At 34.0% G+C, this 12,760-nt stretch overlaps 1 protein-coding gene across 9 annotated transcripts in view; it reads left to right on the top strand.

Annotated features, from left to right (window-relative positions):
• LOC113236890 (monocarboxylate transporter 12-B) overlaps positions 1 to 12,251 on the top strand; it is a 57,767-nt gene extending 45,516 nt beyond the window's left edge. For all 9 annotated transcript variants that reach the window (XM_026473121.1, XM_026473106.1, XM_026473168.1 and 6 more), the window contains exons 3-7: positions 8,171 to 8,290; positions 9,199 to 9,423; positions 9,544 to 10,326; positions 10,409 to 10,609; positions 10,708 to 12,251. In XM_026473121.1, the coding sequence (XP_026328906.1) occupies positions 8,171 to 8,290; positions 9,199 to 9,423; positions 9,544 to 10,326; positions 10,409 to 10,609; positions 10,708 to 10,865 (1,487 nt within the window). In that variant the 3' untranslated portion in view covers positions 10,866 to 12,251. The remainder of the gene's footprint in view (positions 1 to 8,170; positions 8,291 to 9,198; positions 9,424 to 9,543; positions 10,327 to 10,408; positions 10,610 to 10,707) is intronic.
• The last annotated feature ends 509 nt before the right edge of the window (positions 12,252 to 12,760 follow it).

Here is a 12,760-nt window from a genome sequence, read left to right as displayed (position 1 = left end):
CATATCTGAATGATAATAATAATTTATAGATAATATTATTTTATCCATTATATTTATCTACTACTGCCCTAGTAACACATATTGCAAAAGGGCTGTAATCTTTAAACATAATCGAAGATTTATAAACTCTAAGATAGAGTTGTTACATTTGACTCTACACAGCTGCATATAAATTCGCTCAAAAATGTTGTTAGCACCTGTTAATAATTAAAATCAGAATTTTTTTGCACTCAGTCTATCCGACATTGATAATTAAAGAGTCGCTCCCGTGTTAAGGGCTCTACTGTCGAAGCACGAAATCCGTAGAACTAATCAAAGTCACAAGTACAAAAAAATTATATACATATCTAATACTATTAAGTAGTAAGTAGTTTATATAGATAGTTCTGATTTTTTTTCAAATGCGGTAGTACCCCTAGACAGCATTAACACCCCTAATTGTTTCCGAGGCCGCTACCAGGACTCTTCAGCGCCCACTGGTAAGGAGCACTTTGGGAAACTATGCTGTAAGTCGTCCATAGTGGGAAAACGGCTGTAACTACGGATTTCGTGCTCCTCTAGTGGCCTCTAGACCGGCTCCATAAATGTATCAAGAATAAAATTAATGTAAAAAATAGTTAATAAAATTTTTATAGAACTGATATTCAATTATTTTTTGTGAAATGACTCCACTAGTTTGTTCTCCGATGTTCTTCGATCCGGTCGGATCCGACCGGATCGAAGGAATTTTTTCTGAGTGTTCGATCTTTGTATTAATAATTATTAAAAATAGTTATTTCACAAATTCTCACTTAGAAATACCGATAGAAGAGTTACATACACTACATTACAAATTTTATGCAATGAGGATATCGAATAATAGAAGAAAGTGACGTTAATAAAACGTAATTTTCAATAACCAAACTATATACAAACATTGTAAGCAAATATTTAATTGACACGGGACAAAACATTGCTATTTAAACACGTACAAATCTTCCCACATAGATTTTGCCAAAGTTCATCTTTTTTAACCTTTATTTTATTGTTTGAGTACAAAAGTCACTCTGGAATTTCAGTGAAGGTTTAGTCAAAGTTTAGTCATATTTTTCTAATAAATATAAATTAAAAACCCTACATCAAAAGTGTTTTTATCTCACGAAAGTCATAAAAAAATACAAACGACGTGAAAGAAATTACGTATATATGAAATTTTATAGCTTCGCATATATAAATTATTATCTAATTTCGTAGAATAGTTGAATCTCTCTTGAAAACTTGTAAATTTTGCATAATTATGTGGCCTTTAACACGAGGGATGCGAATTTTTACAATAATGCAGCGACATATAAAAAAAATTGCAATAAAATAGGGAACACAACAACTACAAACAGTAAAAGAGCTAATTCATTGAACAAAATTTCTTTAACTCATTTAATTTATCACTTCCAAAGTAATTAATTCATAATACAAGACCTGTTGTATTACGAATACATTCGCTAATCATCTCGAAATTGTCATCATCCCTTTGTATTATTAACGGAAATTCTTTTTTAATAATTTTCTTTTCCGAGGCCGGCTAACCACGTTGCGTCACACGTCGCAGACAATAAGTGTTAATAATAATTAGTGTTTTGTTATATTGTTATGTATGTTAATCGATAAGGTATTTATGAGTCTTTGGAACCTGAATATTAATAAATAAATAAATAAAAATAACAATAATTCATCATCTACTGCCTATCGCAGTCCACTGCTGGACAGATTCATAGCAGGACGTTCGGAAATTGACTCTAGCTGAATCGATTATACGCCAATACACAAAAATAATAATATCAAATCATTCATTCAATTATTAAATAACCATCACGATTAACAATGCCTATCACGGCGACAGCAGTCTACAGTCATTTGTATTACTAAGGAAGTGTCTTTAACAAGTGTGTTGCTGGGCGTGGGACAAAAAATCTTAAAACTCCTGTATCTGTGATTAAGACAGGTCTCTATTCCGTCCATTAAAGAACAAGGCACTGCCGCTTTGCGGTAAAAATGCGCAAACATTAACCTTTTATTACCAGCAATAAATACCTCTAGATTATGTCAGCTATTTTGTGTTTGACAATATTGTGGTTTTTGTAAAGACTGCATTGAAAGTTGTGAAAGAATTTTGTCACGAAGGTATTTCTTTATCATCTTTATTCTGTAAAACTCCATGCCACGTTGCTTTGTATAATTTAGAGCTGACATAAAACATACATATATTAAATGCATACGTACATAATAATTGTAATATATATAATGTACGTTATGGTACCCTTGCTATGTATCAAAGTTAGATCATTAACAAATAAACGTGCAGACGGCAGCACATCAAGCTACACATTGACGGACCTTGTTCAGTTGCACCTTTTGTATTCCCACCAAAGGAGCCTCAGCAGAAGGTTAATAAATTAAATTGCCCATGATTCCTATAAACCCACTGGTGTAGGCCTCTCCATTACCTTTTACATAGAAGGCAAAGTGTTCTCCAAATCAGGCTACAACATCTTTTCAAAACCGTACCTACATTTTAATAACGAATATATAATTAATTACACTGTTTATCATAAAGCATAAGGAAAATGTGGCAAATACAAAACAACCCATTTCGGTTCACGATGCTATCAGCTGATTACAACTAGGTATAAAATAAAGAGAGAGAATGGAAATTAATTTTATCTTCCACTAAATCTCAAGAGAATTAATGAGAGCATTCGTAACGGGGACTGGGAATTCGTGCTCGATTATTTAAAGCGGTATTAAAAAGCAAATGAATAGAACTAATAATAACTTAATACACCAGTCTCGACGACAAAAACGATGTTAGACTGTTAATCAAAGACACTAACCAGAAGGTCGTAAGAGCGAGTTATAATAGGTAGTTAAGGCTGACGAGTTAGATTTTGACCCTGATAGTGTTGCGTAATTTTAAGAGGAGTGTCCCATGCCGCACATAGGACCCGTAATTTGATTGAGCGCCACACAGAGAAATACTCATTCCGAACCCATTTTAAAAATTGTTTGAGTCTATTGTAGACATATTTTATTCATTGAATTTCATGGTGTTTTACTATCCTGACTTTCATATATTTATGTCATATACTCTTATGTGAATACTCGTCTAGTTTGTTATTATAGAATACAAAGATCGGACATAAAGAAAAATTCTGTCGATCTGACTCGACTCGAACCAGTATTTGTTGCCGTGCCGGGGTCATCGCACTTTACCAATTAAGCTACAGACCGAGTAAGCAGATCTTACGAATTTATTTATGTTTATCGAGTTCTTAGGTTTTCGCGTTTGTTACACATAAGAAACGAAACTATTTTTCCGGATTTAAATCGCGTATATTTGTTATTTCAAACAAACCGACCGAATATACGCGATTTAAGTCCGGAAAAATAGTTTCATTTCTTATTTATGTTTGTTATAGACCTTTGTGTCGGATTTCTTAAACGGCGGCGAATAAAGATTCGCCGTCAGCGCACCTGTGAGGAACTTATGATGTTACTCACTCGGCTAGGTACCTTTGACGATGGCCCCGGCATTGCAACAGATACTGTTTCGAATCCAGTCTTCTTATCGTATCGATGGTATACACTTTAAGTGCTTGCCGTCGTGATGAATGTCGAAATATTTTGCCTCGCCAATCAGCGCAAGATACTCGCCGATTGTAGCCCAGGTTGCGCCGGACCTGTAGGTCTGTGTGTCAGGTCTTTCCTTTTGGAAAGGAATGGTACATAGTGCGGAGAGGCTCCCTTCGTGCACCCCAAAGTTTGAGCCCAGTCACATCGAAGGATTTTTTTCTTGTGTTCTATGTAGACACATTTAATTTTCTTGACAGACAAACGATTAAACCTTTGCATAGTTGTTCCCTTCAATCTTTACTAGTATAAATGTTACATAATGTGTTCCTTCAAATCATTTGTACATATGTATTATTTAGTTATGTATATCGGAATATACTAAAAAGTTAAAAGTAGCGTAAGCTTGCTCAAATAATACAGTGTAGGTTTTTTTAATAAAAGAATTCTTTATTTTCCCTTGGATCTTTGCATTTCAACATCTATAAAAAAATTATATTGCTTTAAAATTTTTGTATAAAGTTGGGTAATTTCATTGGAAATTTATTAGTATTGGATAATTTTGATACTGTATATTTTAACAGGATACTAAAACGCCGCTAAAATGATAACACGAAGAATATTAAACGTAAAAATATTTTTATGTAATAGTTCTAATAATACCCACAAACACTGCGTAGGCTATTTTAATAATACTTAACCCTTCATATTATGGACGATAAGGCCGTCAATAGATGTGTATACAAGATAAAAAGGACTATGTCAATCAAGTTATCAGTAATATAAATATGAGTACCTAATATTGGGTTCCCCAGGCACTCCTTGTGTTCTTAAATTGGTTTCATCATTATTGTTCTAGAACGTAGGGGATGATGTAATTGATTTTCTGTAAGAGTTTCTCATCGAAATGCTCAATGGTAACAGTTACTTTACTTTCAATGACAGTGGTAACAGTGACAATAAATTTATCTCTGTGTAGACATGATTAGTTTACATGATACACAAACGATTGAGTTATTTTATAGTAAAGTTGTTATACTTGTTTGTTTGTACTTATATGTTTAGAACATCAATGTACTCGATGGTTTAGAAATATGAGTGTATATTATATAACTATAATGAAAAGATAATTTAATTTAATGTCAAATCTTCTGTAAGTATTATTGAACTTTGATCTTCGATTTTGTGAAAGCCAAATATATATTACAATTTATTTTAAGGTTCAAGACCTTTTTATTGCTCATCGGTTATAAATGGCCTGTTTTTCGTTATTCTTCATCATTTTCCTCAAATTCGTCCTTAGCAATACTACACAAATTATATAATTGTCTTTGCCGCAATATGACCAAATGCTTTCTATGACAACGAGCCAAAATTGATCGCTCAGTTACGCGTTGTAGCGTTTTGAATCCGCCGCCATATTAATCTAACATCGTGAATGGCATATCTCCGACGAATGTATTAACACTATATTTCAAGATAGGAAAAAGCTTTATGCCATAGGATGTAACATGCAAACCTAGTGTGAATGGAAGACATTCGTTTCGCCTCACTCGAGTTAAAACACGTTCAAACTATCGCCCAACACACTACATCTGACACTTGATAGTACCAGGAATACCGGTTACTTTAATGTCGTGTTTTATTACGCAATACTCAACATAATATCACTCTCACATCTCTGCTATTCAACTGATGAAACTTTTAACGAGGTTTCGAGTCGTGTTACTTACAAATACCTTTACCTACACAAAATAATAATATTATTTGTTTAATTCCATTACAGCCAAAAACTTTCATTTAAAATCAATCAATTCATAGAAAAATAAACATTTTTGAATTTATAACCCAAGTTAGTCAGTAATAACTGTTTTGTAGATATCTATTGAGTTATATTTGATTAAGTAGCTTGAAAGTAAGTTGTCTCTCAAGATATCTTCAGGAGGTTGTATAGATAACCTCTAGTAAAAAGGGGCAAGGGTTTTTAGTGTGACATACGATAGACTTCAAGGAGACAGCTTATACGGTTTATTATACGACTTTTAGTCGAGATAAAATATTCTATACATATACGCGATAGCGTATGTGTGTACTTCCTGTTGGATAATTTTCCGAAAAAAATCAAATAAGGAAAAATTTTTCCGGACAAAAATATATATATTATAATTGAAATTAAAATTGAAAAATATAATTCGAAGATTGATATTGTGTTCTTCGTTTAGAAATATCTTTTGAAGTTTTATTTGGCGAGAATTAGATAATAAAATTGTATACCTAAAAACAAGTTAGAGAAAAACGTGATTTAATATGATTGGACAACAGCGGAAGAAGAACTATCATCATAAGATCTTGTTTTGGGGTAAAATTACTCTTAAAACATTGAAAAGAAGCAACAGATCGCAATAAGACAATTTACATTTTAACTGTTCCAGTAGCTTTTAACACTAAACTAAAACTATTACCTGTATTAGAGCTTCTACTCTTAAAAAACCTCTTCATACAATTATAGACAACCATAAGATTTAGTCTAGATAAATTGGTATGGAGCTCTATTAAGTGTGCATGGGCAGGAAATACATCATTTCTAAGTATCTGAAAAATAAATTCAATTATAGTACAACAGTTTTATAAAGTAGCGATAGCTTAGTTGGGAATGCGCTGATCTCCTGTGGAAATAGTCTTGAGTTCATTTCCCACAGGGAGGTCTGCACCACTACGCATTTTGTAATAATGTACAGTTTTGTTTACTAACTACCACTTTAATGATGAAGTTGCATACATGTATGTTTAGAAGAATTAACATAACTTTTCAAACAACTTTCTCTATAGAAAAGTTGCACCCAGCAGTGGAATATGTAGAGGTCGATGACGATAATGATGTAAATTATATAGACTTAAGGTTATCGAGGCTTACCACGCTATCATTGACTAAAATTATCCGTATTTCTTTGTAGACTCTGTTTCACGGACCACGGTACAAGTGCGTGTCATTCACGATCGAAAACACGATACAAATATAACTTACAAATTCTTTAACAAATTCTTTTGAGCACATTATAAGATACTAAACTTTCATTGGTACTTACTTGTAAGCACTTAAAACACAAAATTATAAATCAAAATGCAGAAGTTTTAAATAAATTATTTAGTTACTATTCTCACATTTTGGGGAAAACTAACTAAAAGTTGGTAGTCTTTATTTGGATGAAACATTTGATTCATTATGTATACATTTATGCAACGCTGTCTCACTAAGCCTATATTACATATAATAATGAAGTAGTTGTCAAATAATACGTAACGGAATCTGCAGCAAAAATATCCTATTTAAACCAATCCTCGTTTAATTCAATCTGATACTTTAAACAAAGGATTTAGGAAAACCTGGTTAAGTTCAACCGATCCTTTTGGAAATTGTAGCGTCACCGTTATTATTATCGTAGTAACAGCACTGATGACTGACCTATGGTCATAAAGATGCTGTTTTAAGGTACTCCTGTTTTTGTACCTAAAGATCCAGCTTCTGCAGAGAAATTTATTTCCTTTTTGAACAATTTTGTCATGAGTGGTGGTAATGATCTGCCAGATAAACTTCGTCATCCACAGGGATATAAACATACTTGGTAGGTAAACCAGATCTATTATGTTGTTTAATAATACTGTTATATCTCTTTTGAAGAATTTCATTGATTTAAAGGGTTATATGATTAGATATAAAAAGAAATAAGAAGTTACCTGTTAGAAGCACTTATGATCACCACCTTAAGCATAGGCCTGTCAATAAAAGGGACACCTCACAATACAAATTTTCTTGTGAAGTTAGGAAGATGCGTATAATTTCACTCCATAGCGCTATAAAATAGTTTTCTAGAAAACAAAACAGCATCATTGCTTTTTCTTACTAACTGAAAGGTAGAAAAGCTTTGACGTCGGCATCCATTGTTTAGGAAGGCATTGTTTGCTACACTATTCACAGCATCGATATAATACCTGCATTATATACTCTCAACACTTCAAAGGTCTATCATGTCAACATGCTAACCCACTTTAAGTGTAGTGACAGGTAAATTGTATGTAAATAAAGATTGAATAATTCATTGACATTGTAATGCTATCACAGGTTACAATAAGGCACGCAAAATACACGAGTAGATGGATATAAATATAAACTTAACACAATTAGTTTATTTCGATGATGGTAATGAGTTCATGGGCGTCTATTAGCTACTTCAATAGTTTTGTGTGTTAATAGTTAAACCAATTGTAATACTTACTAAGTATGTTAAGTTACTTAAGTAAAATATATTTTCTGTCATTTCATGATTTCATATATCTATGAATAGGTCCGACCATATTGCAGCTAGTTATTGTTGCACCCGTGATAATAAGGAAGAATAAATAATTAAATTCTATCTCTTTTGTTATTTGTTAACATTATGTGCAAAGTCACATTGCAGCTAGAGAGCTGCAATGTGACTTTTATTGTTAGTATTTGCATATAATACGATATATATATTAATTGACTCAATAAATGTTGTTTATTAACCCGTAACCTGTTTAATTTCAGCCGATGGCATGACGTACTCGTTCGGGGTGTTCTATGCGGAGTTCCTGACCTACTTCGACGAGGGCAAAGGCAAGACTGCATTGATCGTCTCCATCCTCGTAGGAGTCACGCTTAGTTCAGGTCAGTATAGATTAAACAGATACCAATAGGCTCTAGCAAATGTAGTTTATTTTGGTCATAATATGTACTTTTCTTGCATGCAAAGAAAATACGATAGCGAAAAGCGAAAGTAGTCATGTGCCTAAGAATATGCAAATAATCATACAACCTTCCTTGTTATAACTATCGCACTTTCCCTTTAGTTACTTTCGAAATATTGGTATCTAAAGTTTTTTTTTCTTTGAAATATGTCAAATACGTTGATTTTGATTAACAATAAAACTGATACTAAATAAGGTATAAATGCCGGTTATAATGTTGTCGATCTCATTTAGCTTATTCCAGATATGTTAATAACTCAATTTCTCTAAAGTCAATTATGATAAGGAGGACAGTATATAGTAGGCATTAGAATTACCACTTAAAATAAACTTCTTAATGAAAAAAACTCCACCACACTTTTTTCGCAATTGTAACTACTACTCCAAATGGTGTTTCGTTGTTATACAGCCCTACTTAAGTCAAGTTGTCTAACAATTTTCAAGCCCTTTTTATTTAACATTATATTGCCATCCCAAAACAATTACAAGCTTATGATATTTTATAGCCTTCATAAAACATTGAACTAACCCCTAAAACAGTGAAAATACACACGAAACACGATATATGTGATATATTTATGGCTACATGCCATAAATATATCACATATATATTTATGGCTACATGCCATAAATATATCACATATATCGTGTTCGCAAACGAAATGACTGATTAATTATATCGTATTTGGGTCAATTTATGATTAATTAATTTGTGTACAAACAAATGCGGGAAATTCGATCAGGACCATTAATCTATTATGAAATTGATAACATAATTGACATTCGTAGTAAGGATTCTGCTTTAACGTCATTTTGTTTTACTTTCAGGGCCTATATCAAGTTCCTTTGTGAATCGATGGGGTTGTCGTTCTGTGACAGTCGCTGGCGCGTTATTATCTGCGGTGTGCGTCGTTGCATCAGCTTATGCGAACAACGTGATCACACTCATTGTAACTATCGGCATAGGCACCGGTTTAGGATTTGGACTCATATACCTGCCTGCTATCGTCAGCGTTACTGTATGGTTCGAACGCTATAGGAGTCTTGCAACTGGTAAGCAACTATTTTATTTTGAGTTTCAAGTCAATCCAGTAAAGCATAACACACAACTACTTTCTAAGTACTGTTAATTTGCCTACATAGTTTTGAAGAAAATATTGTTTTGATTTTCAGGTATTGCTGTATGTGGCTCCGGGCTTGGAACATTCCTTTTTGCTCCGATAACCAAAGCGCTCATAACCGAATATGGATGGAGAGGAGCTATGGCCATTATCGGTGCCTTTATACTCAACTGCGTGCCATTAGGACTTATGTTCCGACCAGTGCCTGAACTTCCGAGGACTCCCATGACAGAACCCATGCTGCCGAAATCCAATAAATCGCCATTAAAAAGATCACAAAGCACAGAACATGTAGTTAGAGGTAATGGAAAAACGGAAGAAAATGATGTGGCAAGGCTGACCCTTTCCCAACCAGCACTATATAAACCCCAAGAACAAAAATTACGCAGGCACTCTCGACATGGCAGCGGAATTATGCAAAGACCTGACGTATTATACCAAGGAAGCATGACGAGTTTAGCAAAATTCAGAGCGCCATCACCAGAAAGAACTCTCCACACGTCAATCGAAGAGCGTGAACAAAGATGCGGATGGTTACCATGTCCATCCGAATTTAAAGAAGCTCTGTCAGAAATGCTCGATCTTTCTTTACTTGTAGACCCCATATTCATTTTATTTGCTGTGTCAAACTTTTTAACTAGCATAGGATTTTATATTCCGTACGTTTACATAGTGCCTATGTGTAAAGACAAAGTAATACCAAATCCCGAATATCTGATCTCTGTGATTGGTGTATCAAACTTAGTAGGAAGGATTATCTTGGGATATATCAGCGACAAACCTTGGGTGAATCGATTGCTTGCTTACAACGTGTGCCTTACTATTGCAGGCGTCAGTAAGTATTAACTTGAATTATGAAATGAAGCAGTATCCAATTCCATGAAATATCGTTCTAACTAAATCACTTTTCTTTACAGGTACTGCTTTGTCCATGATCTGTTGGGAGTTTTATGGCTTGGCAATATATGCAACACTATTTGGCTTCACAATTGGTGCCTACGTGGGGCTTACTTCTGTGGTGCTAGTTGACCTTCTGGGTCTAGAAAGGCTCACGAACGCATTTGGTCTTCTACTGCTGTTTCAAGGCATCGCTTCACTAATTGGACCGCCATTTGCAGGTAAAGCGAAATTTAAATTAAACTTATATTCGAATCGATCCAATTACATCTTCGAATAAATGGGATCTTGACTAAACAGATTTAATATTACATTTTAGGTTGGCTGTTCGATGTTCTGGATTCATATGCTCCTGGTTTCTACGTAGCAGGAGCTACCATTGCATTAAGTGGTCTGATCCTATTCTTTATACCTTTGATCGAGAGACGGATAAATCAAAGCCAATGGGACACAGATATTGTCATGGAGGAAATTTAGCAGGATGCCTTGGGAGGGGCTAAGCACGATTATCCACTTATTGTACTTTACAGTCCTTCCACACCATCCTACACGGGTTCTTCGGAGGATACTTACAGCAACAGGGTATATACTACTACAATAATAGAAGAGAATAATTTTTATAACGACGATAGGTAGCCGCCTTGTAAATATTCATGAAGTGATGGATGAATGCAATGAACAATTCAGCGACTTCCAAGCGCATTCCAGAGCTAGTGTGGGTAGTGAATGTGGAATTAAAAAAAATATTATAACTACGACAGTGAAAGAGGGCGTGTGATTTAATATCTTTATTTAGTTTTTAATTAACACATTTAACGTTTAACCTGGCGACATGCCAGTTCTAAGAATTGCAACCAATTGATTGTTTAATAAATAGTTATAAGAATATTTGGCTTAACATACGAGTATGTATGATGTATTTCTACGTGATCACTACGAGAACTATAATGTTATTGTTAATAATTTGAAACACACAGATTTTTATATAATATATCCTAGTAGACATTCTACAGCACTCGTAAGTAAAATGATTGATAGGCAATACTGTGGTTTGTTTGTATGCTAACGATGTATTGTGTGATGTATGATGAACGAGAATTTTCTTCATAACGGCCTTACTGTGGACCAATCGTATTAGAGTGTATGAGGTCCAATATACTTCTTCAAGCATATTCTATGCTTTTGTGATAGATCAATCTTCAGCCATTTGTTTCTTCTTTACAAAGATAATATCTTTCAATTTGTGTTCATTATCATTATAACATATTTTATTTCGCATCCCTCCCTTTTTACGAACACTTTACATAAGATACTATATTTGACTGATTTAGATAAATCGATGTATATACTGAACTGTGCTATATTCTTCGTACAAATTTAATTGTCTTTGTAAAATATTGTTGTTATTCTAATGTAATCGTATGTAATACGGTTACAGTGTACATTGACGTTACCACACAAAATAATTATATTAAACTATACTGGAATTGCAGCTTACTTTTTTCATACATATTTTATTTAAGTATTTCCTCTAGGTTTACGATTCTACATTCTAACGATTACATTTAGAGATTAATAACGGTAAAAGTGCGTCTCAAAACACGATTCCACTATATTATTATTAATAAAAGTACAAAATAAAATTATAGATATGTAAGAAGACCTTAATTTACTCACAACTACTTAAAGTTTCTCAAAGAATATGTAATATCATTTAAATACAAAATAGAAATCTTTAGGCAAATATCAATCTGGACTCCGAAGATTACGGCCCGGTTGCAAGACCTTTAGGCCAATGTAACCAATCGAAAGGCAGTAGAGTGTTTGACTAGCGTCATAATAGATATTTTAATTACCAAAAATACGACGTTCTTTTTTTGAAACTCTCAAATCATACTTAAGCCCTGCGCAGACGGCACACTTTTTGTGCGATCGAGTCTGCGGCGCACAAAAAGTCTGCATGGCGCGCAAAAAGTCGGTCGCGGATTTTTCACAGACTCAACGCACACGACGCACATCTTCGCTCATTTTGTCGGCAGAGCTGTAGGGACGTAGACGCTATGGAAATCGTGCAGAGATCGCGAAGTGAAGAAGAGGTCAAACATGTCCAAACAGGAGCGGAATAAACATTACAGCACACTTCTTCCCACATTTTTCTTTTTAAATGTCTATCATGATATTCTGCCTTAGAAGTATCATAAATTGCTGGTCTGTTTTGTATTTCTTGAATTAACATAGTTACATCGACCTCTGGCGCCATGATAATAGATCGCATGCGTTACGTCCACCCCTTTTTTTTTTTTTACGTCCACCCCTAGCAAATGCAGATTGCCGACTAAAGTGTGCGCCGTCTGCGTTAGCGCGCGTTGAAG

The sequence above is a fragment of the Hyposmocoma kahamanoa genome, unplaced genomic scaffold (genome assembly GCF_003589595.1).
Source record: "Hyposmocoma kahamanoa isolate Upper Pololo Valley unplaced genomic scaffold, ASM358959v1 102, whole genome shotgun sequence".
Classification (NCBI taxonomy): domain Eukaryota; kingdom Metazoa; phylum Arthropoda; class Insecta; order Lepidoptera; family Cosmopterigidae; genus Hyposmocoma; species Hyposmocoma kahamanoa.
This window is presented reverse-complemented; position numbering and strand designations above follow the sequence as displayed.